General features: G+C 44.0%; 1 protein-coding gene across 4 annotated transcripts; it reads left to right on the forward strand.

Annotated features, from left to right (window-relative positions):
* The first annotated feature begins 190 nt into the window (after window positions 1-190).
* LOC104322071 (pantetheine hydrolase VNN2) lies at window positions 191-10,081 on the forward strand. Of its 4 annotated transcripts, none has more exons than XM_069787307.1 (8): window positions 191-1,612; window positions 3,545-3,776; window positions 3,881-4,011; window positions 5,109-5,301; window positions 5,896-6,187; window positions 7,196-7,569; window positions 7,740-7,910; window positions 9,216-10,081. In XM_069787307.1, the coding sequence occupies exons 2-8, from the start codon at window positions 3,564-3,566 to the stop codon at window positions 9,333-9,335; spliced, it is 1,494 nt and encodes a 497-aa protein (XP_069643408.1). In that variant the 5' UTR covers window positions 191-1,612; window positions 3,545-3,563; the 3' UTR covers window positions 9,336-10,081. The 4 variants fall into 4 exon arrangements, with proteins under 4 accessions (XP_069643408.1, XP_069643406.1, XP_069643405.1 ...); XM_069787305.1 differs by lacking the exon at window positions 191-1,612 and adding an exon at window positions 2,036-3,167; XM_069787304.1 differs by lacking the exon at window positions 191-1,612 and adding an exon at window positions 2,036-2,653.
* The last annotated feature ends 7,729 nt before the right edge of the window (window positions 10,082-17,810 follow it).

Raw genomic sequence — 17,810 nt, forward strand, 5'->3', positions numbered from 1 at the left:
ACCACTTGCCGACTGATGCCCAGTTAGTTCCTGAGCAGCCATCCCCCCAGGCCAACTCCCCCCAGTTTATATACTGGGCATGACGTCCCATGGTATAGAATACCCCTTTGGCCAGTTTGGGTCAGCTGTCCTGGCTGTGTCCCCTCCCAACTTCTTGTGCCCCTCCAGCCTTCCTGCTGGCTGGGCATGAGAAGCTGAAAAATCCTTGACTTAGTAAAACCACTACTTAGCAACAACTGAAAACATCAGTGTGTTATCAACATTCTTCTCAAAATGAACCCCAAACATAACACTATACCAGCTACTAAAAAGAAAATTAATTCTATCCCAGCTGAAACCAGGACAACATGGTAGCACAGAATAGTGCATCATGGAGGCTGAGCAAGGACTGCAGTCAAAGAGCCAACCCTGAAACAAAACCTGCCACTGCCTCTTGGTCAGAAGGCACTCTTCACATCTTTGCTTCCTTTTCTCCCCCCATGACCTGTGCTTTGTTGCTGCTGCTGGACCCTAGTGACCTTCTTTCAGCATATCAATGTGTAAAGATGTGCATGTTCTGTGGCTGTGTCTTTAAGAGTGGTCAGAGACCTCTATCAGTCTAATTTCTCCTTCCTTTTCCCTACACTGGCACCATTCCTGGTCTCAGCATGGTGGTCTCAAGGTCCTCAGTCCCAAGTACTTCTGTGATGGAGCTGGTGAGACATTGGGAGTGCAAATATAATCTACGCTCCAGCACTGATTATCACTGCTGTGCACCATATGACCTTTTCAGTTTTACAATGTGAATAGATACTCACATGTGACATAACATAGTGTCATGTCTAACATAATGACATGTTTATCAAAAGGCCCAGACAATGTACTCTGACTCATGGAAGCTCAACATCACTGCTGCGAGTGCCATGCTCTCTTAAAACCTTGTTCACTGTTGGAGTCAGTTCCTGTCTGACCACAGCCTGATCTCAGTCCAGCAAGGGGTTATCCAGTGTGATCCTCTTCCCATGGGTACAGACTCAGGGCAGACACTGTACTTGTCCCCCGGGAACCTGGTGGGTGATACCTCAGCTCTCTCCCAGGGAAAGGATCTGGATTTAAGGGAGGCTATGGCACGCAAGAAGGTCTCATCTTGCAACGCCGAAGGGATTCAGCGGGCGCGTGTGGCCAGTCTCAGAGCTGAGAGGCGGCTCCTTCAGGTTTGTTCACTGCTGATACCAGTCCTCTGGCTAGGGGAACGTCTGTGCAAGTAGTACATGATCCCAACCCTGAACCTCGTGAGTATCTTGAATTCAGGATTTGGGTAAAGGCCATCGTGGTTTGGCTTAGGCATGTTTGTATGTTGAATATTTTCCGATAGAAGACTGGCATAAGCCGTCACGGCACTAAATTCTTTTTGCTACAAAGATTGTGTTAACATTTATCGTTGTGAAATGCGTTATTGCGTAAGTCAAGCATACAGAAAGTAATCCTATGCAAATGTGCCCATTATCCACATACCAACAGTCTGTATAAAGACAAGGCTGCGTGTAACCACCAATAACCATAAACACTTCTTCGATGGACGTGCAGCTAAAAAGCGTTTTGTTGCCTGACGGCCGAGTCAAAACCAAAGAAGGTAAGAAACTTGGGCAACCTGCGACAAGTGATTTTTGTGCCTGTGCAGCTTTGGCTTCAGGACTTCTGCTGGAGTGTTCTGTAGATGTTAAGAAAGCAGGTTGCAATAGGCAAAATTTAGAAATCGTGGCTCCCATTCACGATGCTCTTCCAACAGAGACCTTTGGGGACCAGAGATCTTCAGAGCTCAGTCACTGAGTGATGTGCTGACGGGTTTGCCCAGACAAGCAGCGTGCCTGGCAGCCCCCTGCGATGTGGGGCAGCCCCCAAAAGCCCCGCGACTCTGAGCCGGTGCTGTGCCGAGCTGGGGTGGCACAGGTGGTGGCTGTGGGGCAGCACTGAGCCGGGGACCGGCCGCCTGCCTCCCGCAGCCCTGCCTGCGCCCCGTGCCCTCGAGTTTGGCCGGGAATGCGTCCGTGCTGGTCTTTGCTGAGATTTCCCAAACTCTGGCTTGTTTTCCTGCTGCGACCCGGGCTTGCCTTGAACTGCATTGCTACAGCAATGCCACGCCTGAATCGTTTGCAGATCTGGCAGGGGATGTGTTTCTTCAGCTGCAGCACAGCGGTGACTTCACTACCAGTGGTACAAGGCAGAATTGCTCAATGCTGGCAGCTCTCTTGCCTTTGATGTTGGGAGACTTTCCGGGCAGGGTGGTTGCAACTCCTGCTGTCCGCTTCCTGCCAGTTTGGGGAATTCCCAGATTTTGCGCAAGAGTTCCCCTTTTAAAGCCCCCTCTCGTTGCTTGCCCCCAGCCTCCTCTTGGGCCACTTCCAGGCTCCAGACGTGCGGCTTCCTAAAGCTCGTGCCTCTGCCGTGCTTTTGGTGCTGTCTGCTCCGGAGGCCCGTGCCCTGGACAGATACATCGCAGCCGTCTGCGAGCACAGCACGGTCTAGTGGGAACGTGCTGCAGTGCCAGTTTCTCCTGAGGAGGCCTTGGTGCTGATGGACAAAAATAAGACTTCTGGGTGAAACTGCATAGCGAAGAGGAAGCTGTTGTCAGGATGAAGCATGTTTTCCTTGGCTTCTTGCTGAGCGGTAAACGGTGAGCCAGGTTTTGTTCCTTTACCCTTACAGGCATGCCGCAGGTTCTAACAAAGGTGTTTTTACGAAGCACCTGAAACTCCAGTAGTAATATTCTGTTTCCAAAATGCTATGCAAAAATTGCTTTCCGTGAGAAAAAACTGCTTTTTCTGAGTAATTTCAGATTGCTTGTTGTGCAAAAGAAGGCCTCCTGTAACAAAAATAGTAAAAAAGAAATCGTTCTGAGTTGTTTAATTCTTTCTCACAAAGTGAGCGAGTACGTTAGCTCTAGGCAGAGAGATCAGCACAGTTCAAGGGCTAGTTTATATTGCAGTATGAGCCCGGGAGGCAGGACACTCTCAGGGCACCTGCTACAACTATAATAAGCCAGTGGCGCAAGGCAAGAGGCATGGCAGGACCGTGTGTCTCGTAAGCGTGGATGAATCAGCTACACTCTGAAGCGCGAGGGCTGTACTTCACGCAGGCGGTCTGCCTGCAGCACCGGCTGAATTTTTAACCAGCGGCAGCCGCACGCGGTAAGTTATATGGAGTAGCGCGCCCTAACCAGGGGAGTCTGGGCTCGCCCCGAGATGGGTTTGGAAGCCTGGAGAGGGATGTCCAAACGCAGTGCGCAAGTCCTCCTTCCACAGAGCCCCTCGTAGATCAGCATTGCTTCTGACGTGGTCCCTTCGCCTTTTGTTCACCTTTCATTTACAGCCTTTTGAATTGGAAACAAGATCCAATTCCTAGAAGTGTTTGTCTGACTTCTTGTTATAATTAAATGTCCTGACTGTTGGCAGAACTATACTGTACCTTCCCAGACTACTCACCAGAAAATTATTTCCAAAGCAAACTTATTATGTCTTTACTCCTCCTCTTGCTACCCTGTTTATATTCCCCATGCCCGATCCAGGAGCTGCGAGGCACCAGCCATGCTCCCTTCCCAGCCTCTCCTGCGCGCTGCGGTGTTTGCACTCGCAGTCCTTCAGGCCCTTGCCTCCGACACCTTCATTGCAGCCGTCTACGAGCATGCGGTCACCCTGCCAGATGTCACTGACGAGCCCGTTTCTCCCGACGATGCTTTGGCCCTGATGAACAAAAACATGGATGTCTTGGAAGGGGCCATCAAGGAAGCCGCCCAGCAGGTACTAGGTGTATCGTGAGCCTCGTTAATGAGTGTTTTCTGCTCCTGCTGAGCCTCCTGGTTATCTGTTGATGGGCGAATTCTTAACGGAGCCTGTTGTGTCAGGGTGCCCACATCATTGTGACTCCAGAAGACGGCATTTATGGCTGGCATTTCACGAGAGAAGCCATCTACCCCTACCTGGAGGATATCCCTGATCCGGCAGTGAACTGGATTCCTTGCACCGACCCCACAAGGTGATTTCTTCTGCAGTGATTTATGTGGTTTCAAACGAGTGCCTCGTGGAGTCATGAGCTGCTCCCAATAAATGCCTAAGTACTGCTATTTTTTTTCATGCATTAAACATTCCAAGTACCATAGAAATGATTTGCATCAAAAAGAACTCTTAGTCAAATGGTAATGGGAATGTGCAAGCTAAAAAGCATTGAGACTGTCTCATTTCTAAAAACTGCAAAAAGGGGAAAATGAGGAAATTTTTGTCAAGTTCATTATTTTTCAAAACATTTAATACTTTATCACTTCAGATCAATTGTGAAAATCTTCTGTAAGTATAAGCTAGTTTATTATCATGTCAGATGCATAGGTTAGACAAGGTGATTCAGTCCTCACCTCATGTGGCTGGGTGATTTCTAAATCAAATTGCACAATATATTTATCTAGATCTGAAAGAAGTGCCTTTTAGAAATCCAACCACTTGCACAGTCTCCTGTGTTACACAGGGTTGCTCTGAATGTGTGTCAGCAGGGGACACCCAGAGGACCAAGTTCATGTCTAGGCTAAGCTTTTTTGTTCTTCTCTTCTAAGGCTTTATGAAGCTAGATTTCAGAAGTCCTCATCTCTGTAAATGCTGTGGCCACTTTTTACTAAAGGCTTAAGGGCAGCTGCCTTATACAGAACGAAGAGTCTTAAAAAGAGGCTAAAATGGTCTTTTGAAATCACGGTTTAGATCTGCCTGAAAATTTATTTGTAAGTTATTTTAAGTTTATGTCTGTATACTGATTGATTGTCTCCATTGTTTTCTGAAGCCGTCCATATCTTTTTATGTGTGTTAGCTGGGAATTATACCCACACAGAAAATAGCATTGTTAAGGGTACAGGAAAGAAGAACACAGGGAGACCATTTTTTAAAGGTAAAAGAGACCACCAATTTAAAATGATGCTATGAACAGAGAAGAAAATGAACAGAAACTATGATTTGATCTGTCCTTTTTTTTCAGCACCTGGGGATGTGCAGTTAGTTAGTGGAATAGTAACTTTGAATGCATTTCTTCCACATCTGAACTTAAACTTGTAAAATTTTTTAGTTTTTTTTCTTTCGCCAAAAATGCATTAGATTTGCTCCTGCTCCAGTGCAGGAACGACTCAGCTGCATGGCCAGAAATAACTCCATCTATGTGGTTGCAAACATGGGGGACAAGAAGCTGTGTAACTCCAGTGATCCCAGCTGCCCCAGTGATGGCCGCTATCAGTACAACACTGATGTCGTCTTTGACCCAGAGGGGAAACTGGTGGCTCGTTACCACAAGGTAAGGAGGTCCTTCAGCATCACCCCGTAATTGATTATCAGTATATTTTTTATTTCTTTGGCACCAATTTCAGCTGTTTTATACAATAGTTTTACATTACTGTAAAGCGACAACCAATCTAGGATTATCTGATGGAAGGATCTTATGGCCAGAAGGAAAAGTAGGCAAGTGCTTGATTGATCAGGTGCCCAGGAGCACAGAGCTGCAGAGTGCATGCTGGATACCAAACACCTAAGGGCTACATTTATGATAGTAAATGGGAAAGAAGCAGTGACAGAGTTTTCCATAAGCAGTAAATGTTAGCTGGTCCTTGGTACAGTTTTAGCCAAGCCAGATGGAGCTTTTGCAGGTGACATCTTGGCAGGGTTTAGCAGTTAATATTAGCTGGGCATTGCTTCCAGGAGGCAGCTGGGGCACAGCCACCCCATTTTGCTGGGGGAGAGGGTCGGCTGGATGGATGCAAAAGCAGTGTGCTGGCCAGCTTAGGTATCTCAACCCCCAGCTTTGCCTTAAAGACTATCTTAGACACAAAAACAGCTGTTGATAATCTTGCCTTATTTTTAGTTTCTAATATGCCATTTTCTTCACCTGCAGTACAACCTGTTTAGAAGAGAAACTCAGTTTAATTACCCAAAAGAGCCAGAAGCTGTCACTTTTGAGACCCCCTTTGGGAAGTTTGGCATTTTCACTTGCTTTGACATCCTTTTCTACGAGCCTGCCGTGGTCCTGGTGAGCGAGCTGCAGGTGGACACCGTGCTCTTCCCGACGGCTTGGATGAACGTCCTGCCGTTTCTGACTGCGATTGAGTTTCACTCTGCCTGGGCTATGGGCATGGGTGTTAATTTACTTTCAGCAAATACTCACGACATCAGTTTGGCAATGACAGGTGAGTTGCATTTGGGAAAAGGGAAATTGTCTTCAGACTACTGGATTCAGAAGCAGGCAGAAATGTTTTACAAATAGTGAAGTCTTGAAGTCTCTGGAAAATAGTGTTTCAGTCAGACTAAAAATCCTCTTGATGTTGTATTAAAGGTAGTAAACAGCTTCAGGTAAAAAAATGTTGAATGTTCTGGGACCAGTAAAATTAGAAATTCTATTACATTAAATTTTTATAATTTAAAAGTGAAATTTTATTTCAAAAGTAGCACAAAGTTTCACTTAAATTATCAGCCTCTTATTTAGATGCAGCATTTATTTTTTAAAATTCCATCAACACTTAAATGGAGAAAAAAATGTTTAAAACTGAACTTAATAACCTAAAACCAAAAGGAGGATTCCTCTTGTATATTGAACAAAACATTTTCAGGTTTTTGTGGCTGCTGAAGAATTACAGATATTTATGTTTTGTTTTGATCTTAATAGATATTTACTGCCATTTTTTTTTTCTGTAAACTAAGAAAGTGTTGCTGTAGCTGCATCTGTAACTCTCCCCTGAAGCTGAAGTGAAAGCCACAAAGAAACGTCTTTGCCTGCCCTAAACAGACTGAGCTGACATTAGGCCACAGCCCTGGGTTTCCTTCCGTGAACCGTAATTACCCCCATGGTTTTCTGCTTTGACTAATATGCCACTCTTAGAGCTCTGATTTATATTTAAATGAACCTAAGCTCTAAAAAAAAAAAAAAAGGATGGTTGTGTGTCAAATTGCCATTGAAGTCTCAGATTCAAGATCCAGCGAAGCACAAAACCTTTGAAGTTGAGGTCATGTTTTTACACTAGGATGGGTATTTTAGCAGTTCTGCACTTTAAAATTCTTCCAAAGTTCTCTGCAACATGTTGACTGAAAACAGCCTCACCGAAAAAAGCTGCTGGTGTGGCATGGGGGGCAGCTGGCCCCCTTGCCAAGCAGTGCTCCAGGGTGCCAGCTGATGGAGGGCTGGTGGGTGTCCTTGGCAGGCAGCGGGCTGTTCACGCCGGAGGGACCCACCGCCTACCACTACGACAGTGGGACCGAGGAGGGACGTCTCCTGCTAGCAGAGCTGAGCGCACGGCCCCGTCTTTCCCCCACCTACCCCCCGGCTGTCAACTGGAGCTCATATGCCACAAGCATCAAGAGATTTCCAGGAGGAAAAGACACTTTTTTGGGAGCTGTCCGGCGAGATATATTCACTTTCAGTGAACTCAGGCACAAAACTGGAAATTACACGGTTTGCCAAGGAGACCTCTGCTGTCATTTGATCTATCGGATGTCAAACAAGAGCAAAGATGAAGTTTATGTCCTGGGTGCATTTGATGGGCTTCATGGTTCTCTCATAAAGTACCACTGGCAGGTAATTGGTTTTGTAGGGGTGAGTGTGGGTTGTATATGCCTACATACCAACCACCCCAAAACACTTGTCCATTACTGCATCATAAGAACTTTTCTTGCTATCAAATCCAGATCTTGACTGTTGAAAGCTTAATGGTATTTTGCCTTTCTGTATCCTTCTCCTCCCCGCAGATATGCACGCTGCTCAAGTGCAAGAGCACAGACCTGAACACGTGCGGGCAGCCAGTGGAGATGGCTCAGACCAAGTTTGAGATGTTCTCCCTCAGCGGCACATTTGGCACCAAATACGTCTTTCCAGAAGTCTTGTACAGTGGGGTGCAGCTGGCCCCCGGGGAGTTTGAGGTAATGGGACACCCTGGAGCTGTTTGACACAAGGTTTTCCAGACTGTGGTGCTGGAACCCAATACAGCAGCAAAGTCCCATCCAAGAACCACTTTCTTTGGTTCTGCAGACTGTAACTCAAGGGGACATTTAAACAGATGGATTGAATTAATCCTTACTGATAAGAACATATAAATGCTAACGCCAAGAATCTCTTCAGTGTTTTCTTTAGCAAACATGCCTTCCCACTTCAGGTCCCAGATCTATAAATAGCAGCTTTCAAGGAGCTATTTTCTACAGGTTTCTGCTGATGGGCATTTTAGGAGACAAAGAAATCAAATACTCTGAGAAATTGCCCAAGCAAGAAAAATTCCTAATTACTATCATGCATAAGAGCAGAGATACCATGCAGTTAAAAAAGTTAAAAGGAATTTTTGATGGTTTTGTAGGGTTTTTTTTTAATGTGAAACTTCATTGTATATTTTTGCCAAAACATATTTTCATTCATAAACCTTAATTTATGTTTATGTAAGAGGCTAGATGAAATCTTAATTGATTTGGAAGAGGTATTTAATAGCTTACAAGAGACAATGAAGACAGTGAAAAAGACTTGGAAAGTTTTAGGGGAAAAAAAGGTGATTTTTTTACAAGGCAGAGAATGGAAAAGCATTGCTCATCTGAATATTCATTCTGAATAGGACTTTTGTAAAAACATACACATCAAAGGATTTACTGGTATGCTAAAATATGATCATGGTCTAATTAAAAAAATAATTTATATTTTCTTAACAAATACATGCTTATTTGTTGTCACAGTGGCTCTTAAAAATTTGCAAGTGTTCACCGTCTATGAACAACAGTGATTTCAAATTGATCTGCAAAAAGTAACTAAGGAAAGCAACATATGGGCAGTAGCTTGAAATTCTCTACTTCCATCTGGAAACTGTTTTGGGGTCTACAAATCAAAAAATATTTCAAATTACTGTCCTAGATATGTATAAAACCTTCAGCGCCATGTATGAGTAACAAAGGAGAACCTAACAAATCAGTTAGTCTCACTCTCACCTTCTTATGAGGTGGAGAAGATTGTCTTTTTTCTTCCAAAGATGGAGCTGGAGGAAGTTTTAAAGACCTTCAGGTCCAAGGAAATGTGGGAAGGCTATGGCAGAGCCAGAGAGAATTCTGGTTTCTTTCATGCTCACGATTGTCTTTTGAAAGAAGTGCTGCATTAAATTATTCAACATCTAAGGCCTATCCTTTCTGTATGATGCAATATCGCTACTCTGTTAGTGGACTATTAGTGTCATTCTTTCTCTTTTCAACTAGGTGCTACGTGACGGACGTTTGAAAAGTAAGCATGGCACATCAAAACCGCTCATAACAGCGACACTTTTTGGAAGGCTTTATGAAAAGGACCTGCCGCATCCTCTGCGAACCTCCTTGTAATATAACTCTTTAGGTGTTACACGGTCACCATAAACAGGACGGGAATTTCCTACAGTGATCCACCTCCTCAGGAGCCGTGGCAGTTATCCTGTATTATTCCTGTTCTACAGTCTTGCACTTCTTTTTCAGCAGCAGTGGTGGTTGGGTTTATTTAGGAGAAAGTGATGTGATCATTCTGTTGTGTATACCTTTTTAATAGCACTTGAGCCAGTGCAATTAGTTTTTAGTATGAATGCTCTGTTACACAAAATCTTTAATTAGAATTTTTTTTTTCCTCAAAGATATCATGTAGATTGCCAGAATAACACTAGAAACATGACTGATACTGAAATGTGTGAAATGTGAAGTTTGCCAGTTTGCTGCAGAACAAATCTTCTCCGAGGAAGTCTTTCTGCCCCTTTTGCCCCTGTTTTTCAGACTGTATAAGCACTAAGTGTTCATGTTTCTTAGCCTTACACACCAATCAATAGGGCCTCCTTAATACTCAAAGGGCCTTGGCCCCATTCTGACCAAGGGACTGTGCAATGAAGAAAAAAACAGATTTGAAATGGTTTCAGGTGCAACCTTAGAGAGAGAGAAAGTGGTCCTCCATAACCCATGCAGGGACTGAGTCTGGCTGCGCTCCGTAAAGCACCTTCTATTCTGCATTCCCTCTGAGCTTGCACCGCTTTGTGCGTGGCAGATGCATGCTGGGTCCAATGCATTTCAGATCAGACTTGCCACATAAACATAGTATGCCAACACTTTCTCCTGCGTATCTGGAAAATTTCTTCAAAACTGTGAAAACACAGGCAATAGGCAACATTTTAGTACCTGAAACACATTTTACCATGCAGTGTGAGAAATGGGCGTTATTTGGGGCTTTTAGCCATGATATTTAAACTTGGCAGTCCTGGGCCTGATTTCTGTCTATCATGTTCTGCAGCAAATGGGCCTCATTTGCACCACATACACCTTGGAGTGGTCCCTGCCTCAACGCTTATCCCACAGTCTTTTGCTTCTACTGCCCTTCACATCACTGGCTTACAGCCTGCACCGTGCTTAGCGCTGAGCTGCACTAAATGTGGCACATATGAAACACTCTGGCTTCCCACCCCACGCACACCAACATGTGTTATCCAGAAGTTGTTGAAATCACATGATTTCTGGTTTTGCACGTGCTGCTGCCTCTCAGCACACAACTTGGAGGCTCCTTCCAGGACTTGTTTCATCCTGGAAATAGAACAGCTGAGCTCGTACTCAGGGGAGGGACTGTACCGCTTGGGAGCAGTTATCCAACACAGGCAGGGCCTCGAAGTCGTGCTTGCTGGTGCCTCGTCCAGCACCTCACCCTTTCCTCACCTGACTTGTGGTTGTAACCCAGGCTAGTCTTTCATTAAATAGGGGAGGTTTTGCTCAAGAGGGGTTATGACCGACGTGTGGCGGTACTAATGCCCTGTGACTGTTGGGTGTGTAGCGCGCGTGGGGTCCGGAATTCCAAGAGGCAGATGGCCAGCACTGCAGGGTGGGAGCTGACCCCGCTCCCCGAGGCAGTCTGGAACACTCTAGGAGCCCCTCATCTCGTCCATAGCAGGCAACAGTTTGGGAAGGGCAAACGAGGCTGAGCATGCTGGTTATGAAGGTCTGCAGGGTCATCCTGTCGACCGCGGCGCTCCGTTGGTTTGCACTGGGGTCGGGCACATACGGTGGAAGGTGTCTCTGCAGCAGGGCAGCCAGGAGCTTTGCCCTGGGCCTGGTCCCCACGGCGGTGCTTCCCCATCCACCCCCAGTGCTGCTCACTCAGCCGTCTGCCCTGGGAGAGCTCAAGGAAGTGCTCTGAGAAAGGCAAGAGCTAGCCTGACTTGTAAACTCCGGTACTGGAAAAGATCCTGAAGCGGTTTTGTAACTCGAAAACTCAATTCTCCCTGTTGCTCTCGAACCTTGCTTTTTCCCTCTCTACCCTGGAGGAGGTACCTCCGATTCTGTTCCAGTCCTGGTGGCTCCCTGAGCGGGCTCAGGCCTTGGCTCCAGCAGAAAAGGGCTGGAAGAAGGAGGGAGCCGAGCCTGGGGGGAAGGCCGCTGCCTCCTGCCGCCCTCCGGCCTCGCAGGCGCTGCAACCTCGGGCCTCCTCCTCAGGCGCCTGCCGCTCGCCTCCATCTGCCCCTTGGCTGCCCTTCAGGGGAAATACGCTTTTATCACCTGGCCTAGAATTGCTCATGTGGAAAAGAAAAAAAAAAGGGGGAACTGCTGCTGGAGTGGCACGTGAGTGCAGTTTGACTTCTGTTTTTTGTTGTCGCAGTCAAATCACTTGACTAAAATCTTTTTTCACTGGTTGGCATCAATAGCTTTACATGCTAACCCACAAAAAAGAAAAATCTGGGGTAAGTTTAGAGAGAAATGCCTCACAGATGCATCAGTGGCACTCTTGAAACGAACAAATACTTTGCAGGTTGCTGGTACTTTAAATCCTAAGTATTTAATGTACTCCAAATGCATGTGGAATTCATAAAAATCTTTCTGAAACTGAAGAGGAATACAGTTGGGAGACCTGGATTGCACAGAATTGTAGACATTCAGTTTATTATTACTAGGTTTATCTTTCTCCTATCAGGTTAAACTTCCCCAAAATATCTGTAGCAGTGAGAGTTCATTAGTGTTAGTGAAATTGGGCCCCTGGGGAGATAAGTAAATTTTAAAGAAATATTTTTCTTTTATTCAAGGGTAGGTTTTATGCCATGTTCTGCTCCCTTGTCACTATTCAGGCTGTGATAATTGAACATAAAAATCTCTCACATATTGTTTGCTGGCATTTCTGAAGTATGGAGTACTTCCCAGATAGATGCAGAGCTGACTGTCTTAGCTTGTGAGAGCTGGAAATGGGTAGGATACAATTGATATTTCTAGTTAAGTGGCTTAGAGGATATCAGGAAAGGACTGTCAAACCTCATCCGTTAGGGATGCAGAAGTCCAGGATTCTTTGAAAATGACACTAAAACCAAGACTGAGGAATGGTTGACCTGTAGTTTTCAAGATTTGCTGCACAGATTTCCTCTCCCTGAGAGGGTAACAACGGTGCTACACAATGGACCACTGAGGATTTTATTAATCCCTTTCTCATTTCTGATGATAAAGCAAGAATTTAACCATGCAGAGGATGAAGTTACACGGACCGTTGCAGCAGTCTCAGAATAGCTCCATCATTTTAAGAACCATGAACCCTGCTTTGGGGTAAGGGTTCCCTGGAAGGAGTGCAAAAACCAACCAGATCTGAGGAACTTAGTGGTCACAGTGACTAGATGAAGTTCGATTTTAGGAAATGTGAGGTTTTGTAATATAAACCAGTTTCAAACGATGCAAATTACAGAAACATTCAGAATACAGGAGCAGAGAGATAATGAACGGCCAATGCAACAAATCACATTCATCTAGAACAGTTTCTGTTGAATTCACAGAAAGTTAGCTGGCTATGCACTTACTTTCTTACCTGCTAGGTGGGAGTTAGGAAAGAGAGAACATTAGCTCATCTCTAGGGGGGAAAAAAAAGCCTCTCCTACATTTTCCTTATGGGACAGAATTTGAGTTTCTGAAAGAACAGGAGTGTTTACTGACTCTGGGACAGGTATGCCAGAGGAGAAGAATCAAATTAACTCCACCTCAAAAGCTACTCCAGATGATATCCTAATGAGCCCCATCCTTTTCTGAGCTGGAAAAGCCTGCTCTTCACATGTCAATATTTCTTCCTTATACCTTGATGCTGGCCAAAGCAAACAAGACTCACCTGTCCATGGTGTTTCTGATCGCACAGAGAGAAAAACAAGTCCTTAATAGATTTTATTGATGCAAGGCTTCAGATGAAGGTAGAAAAATACTGTGTGACAGAATCTTAATAATATGGTTTTTTTTTAAAGTGAACAGGATGCTACAGCTGTGTCCTTGTATGCATACTTTAGTCATCATAACCTCGAGTTACCCATTAAATAACTTGCAACAGCAATCAGAGGTTGTGCAACTGTTAGACTTAGTAATACAATACTAAATTACTAAATGTTTATGAACAATGCATGTTATCATAGGTGAATTACTGGCAGTATGGGCCACTCTTCCTAGGTACAGAGAATCAGTGCAGATATAGTGAGTGATAGACAGAATGCCCATGACCTGAGTTTGAATTGAAGAATTCATACATTTCTAATTAATCAAGAACCAAATTATAACCCTGCCTCATCTAGACATGTTTGCAATGTCACCATCCACCATCAGGGCAGGAAAGCTGAAAAAGAGAAATAACTTGCACGGGTCAATAAAGACAGCAGCAATTACTATAAGGCTTACCACAGCTAATACAGTAGTGGTTCTCAGTGGCTCGTGATGCACTATGAGATGTCATGGAGCCCAACAGAGAAATAATTCCAGTATACCTTCTAAAAATTAACAAACAGCTCCTCCTACTGAAGACACGGATGAGCATAACAGCATTACCCAGTGTTGTCTACCTGTGGATCAGACACTGCTAGAAATTATCAGTCTTGGTGAAACAGACACTTAGCATATTGACAACAATATGTTAATTTCTCTTTCAGTTTAGAAAAGAATTAAAAATTAGCAGAAGCACTTGTAACCTCCATCTGTGAAAGTATTAAAATGTTTCCTGTAGCTATTCATTACTATAAAGTTGTAAGTGAAATACTCCGTTGTCTGTTCAGATATTCTCATGGCAACAGTGAACGTCCCCTGCAAATATGTACAATATAAGAAATGCATTGTAACTACATGATTTTAACTTTGCCTATCCAACTTCATTTGCTGCTTCTAATGTTAAAGTTAATTTTGATGAACTCATAGTCTGGTAGCTGTGATGGTGTCAGGATGTAAGAGCAGCAAGGAGTGTAGGAAGCAGTGGTATCTTTTAGTGTTGGAAAAAATAGTCAATCTTTAGGAAAACCCTTTGCAGAAAAAAAGGAGAACAAGTATTTGCATACAGTCGGTTGCCCAGTTCATGTACTGCAAAACATAATAACGTAAAACATAAAAAACCCAAAATAGAGTACCTTAGAGATAGTCATCAAGATTAAATCATGACTTCTGTAACAGAAATATTTGAACATTTACTTCTAAATGAGTGTTAGGAGTATGAGACATACTTGAATTTATCAAAGTCAAATACATGGAAATATTAAGGTCAGTTTTTATAGGATGGTTATTTTTCTATTCTGCAACTCACCTTGCTGTGTTTTCCGGCCATTTGAGATTGCTTTTTGGACACAGAAAAAGGACTATACAGTTATAGTTTTGGGGTTCTTTAAGGACAAGACATTTTTTTCAGGCAAAACTTTCTTAGTAATTCATGTCAAATTTATGAATGGTTTTGGAAAAATCTAAACCTCATTCTGCAACATTTATGAAAATCTTAGGCAAAATATAATAGTGACAAGCAGTTTTAATGCCTTAGCATTAATTCCATTAAGTTGAGCAAAGAGAGTACAGTGAACTTCAGGCCTATGCCATAGCTAGGTTATTTACGGGCTCTTCAGGATACACTCCCCCATACTTGTTAGAGACCTTTCTAAGCTTTCCATATAGCATTTATTACTGTGCTGGCTAAGTGCTGCTACCTAATACCTAAAGCTTTCTCTTTTCTTATTGTCATTTTGTCTCCACTAAGAGCCAGAAATATTGATGTAATGCTTTTTTCATTGAGGTCCAATAAAGTCAAATGGGGTCAGTGAGTTTGCTATACTACTACTAAAATCAATGGTGATACATCAGTTTACAGCTGCTGATTGTTCATCTGCAGAGACAGAGATGTTCTGCATTTAGTTGTGAATTCAGTTGTATTCTGTGGGGTTTTTTTTCAGTGCACCCTGCATGGAGGCTCTCACATCACTTGACTGGGTTTGGTTGGAGCTGGAAGTCATCAGCTCTGCCTAGGAGAGTTCATAGAGATGGTGATCCATATAGCTTCCACCCCAGCAGAAGTTAGGTGCAGTGGCCCTGTAAAATCCCCAGTATCTTGTTTTGTCACCCAGCTGACAAACTGTACAAAAATTGATAAAAAATTTATAAACTTTTTTTGTCTTTCCATCCCCTACTTGGTTAGTAGTTGTCTTCTCCAGTTTTCTCAGAGGTGTCCTTACACTGAGTTGGCTGCAATAGCTAACATAAAAAAAAGTGAAAACACATTATAATTCATTCATGGAAACTTACTGTTCAAAAGAAAAATTATGCTTGCCTAAGTAGAAATAGATTATATCTGACACTGAGATATAAAAGGGAAGAGCAAGCTGTGAAAATGTGTCCATTAATGGACAGTGATGTACTTTCTGATAGCTAGACTGAAAGACACAAAGCCTTTGGCAGGTGTGGGTAAAAATACATGTGTGGTGCCTGTCATAACAGATGTCAGTTAGCTATACCTAAAAAGTATCAGATGGCTGTATGTATAAGCACCAGAGCTATAAAAAAAAAAGCTGAAGTTTGATCAGTCATCATTACCTAGCAACAGGCTTCAACATTTATTGTGTTGAAGACTTTCTGAGCCTATCTTTAATGTTACACTAGGCATTTTAGATAGATTGTTTATTCATGTTAACATTAGCCTCTGTTTGCAGGATAAGTTCAGCGTTGGACTAAACAAAAAGCAGGCACAAAACCTCTCACATTTGAGGGTAATGCAACACTTAATGTAACCACTCTTGTGTTTTGCCAAGGGAGTCTTACAATACCAGTTGTTTTCTGCTAAGTCTTTTCTTCTGTCACCAAGGATGCGACCCGTACCCCTCCTCGATTTGCTAAGGCTCATCATTAGATAATATCTTGATATCTTACAAACATTTGCAATCACAGCACTTCCATGAAGCTAGAAGTAATTTTTATCCTATAATGTAGAGGAGGAGATGAAGTGCAAAGAAACTGATGTTTATAGTAGACACTAATTTAGGCAGCAAACTTGAGATGCCAGAATAATTCATATTACAAAAATACCATATATAGTCAAAACATGATTGTCACTGGCTTCAGCTGCAAGTGCTGACTACCTGTAAAATCAGCTCCTGGTAGGTATCCAGAAAATGAGGAGGACATGTTCAGTGAAAGCTTCAAAACCTGTGGTATGAAATGACCTACCTAATATCATGTGGTAACAGATGAATATAGAGCATGTTAGAAAGTAGGGAAAGGAGGAAAGGGACCTGTACAAGGGTCCATTTAAGGCATTAGTCCACATGGGCAGCTGGGGCAACAAGGCTTGCAAGGCACAGAAGGAAGAAGCGGTAACAATTGCAGAGAAGAACAAAATGGACTATGGGGCGGGGGGGGGGGGGGGGGAAGAGCAGGGTGGGGGCAGAGGGGGGAAGAAGAGAAAGAGATATTTACTTTCTCTTCACCAACTCTCACCTGCATGAACAAAAAGTTATGCAAGCTGGTGGAGGCAAATTTAAATGGCAAACCTCCTGTTGCTACCATCTGTTCCCTCTCAGTCTCATGGGTATCGGGCAGGAGATGGCTAGCAAGCAGGAACTTGACAACAAGTAATAGAGCAAATTCAAACTGACTCCAGTGCACCCTTACCTCTTCTTCAGTGATCTAAAAAGCATATTCAAATGACATACAGCAGCTACTGAGAAGATAAATGAAGCTTTTCTAGTGAAAAATCAGGCTGCCCGTGCAAGTCTTCCTGAGACTGGGCAGCAGAGGGTGGGCACAGAAGGGCACAGCCTCTGACACTGGTAGTTTCTGCACTACTTGAGTTGCTGTTCCTTGCAGTGCCACAATACCAGCGATGCTCATGCACAGCATTGCTGCTTCCTTCAGTGGCAAACAACTGTCGAAGCAAAGGATGACACCAGCAGGTCCCCCCTTAAAAATGGCCCACAGCGCAGCAGGACTGGCATCTGCAGTCTGTTGGGCTTGCAAATGGACAAGTAGAAACAATCGTCCTTCTTCAATATTTCTAGGAAAACAGCGTGTGTCTACTGTAGTCAAATCCAGCATTTGTAAAAGGCAACAGGGAGTAGTCCATGAGAATGGAGGCTCCAGGGTATTGCTTGTTGACATATAAGTCTTTATTGGCAATTTTAGGTTTCAGTGGCTTCCAGTAGAGTAGCCACACTTCCAGATCAGAACATGAATTTTCAAGACCTTCATTTCACCAAGCATTGTCCCTCATGTTTGGTCTCATGTCTCCTGTGCCACCTTGCCAGGGCCATACTTTCCTATCTCCCCCCCCCCCCCCCCAATCCCAAATCCCCAAGGAGAAGCTGCAAACTGAGCCCCACAGGTCCTGCTCAGGGCTCAGAGAAACCTCAGGGGAGCAGGAGCTGGAAGACATGGCTGTCCACCAGCACAGCCCACCAGCCAATGCACACAAACTGACCCAAAGTGGGTCAGTTCTTCTCCCTGGGATTGCTTCTTTCTGGAAGGACTCTCCTCCTTGAGTTTCACAGCAATACTAAAACTCTTACTGTTTGAAGATGCAGATGCGTGTCAATGAGCTGTGCT

This window comes from Haliaeetus albicilla, chromosome 7 (assembly GCF_947461875.1).
Source record: "Haliaeetus albicilla chromosome 7, bHalAlb1.1, whole genome shotgun sequence".
Taxonomy (NCBI): domain Eukaryota; kingdom Metazoa; phylum Chordata; class Aves; order Accipitriformes; family Accipitridae; genus Haliaeetus; species Haliaeetus albicilla.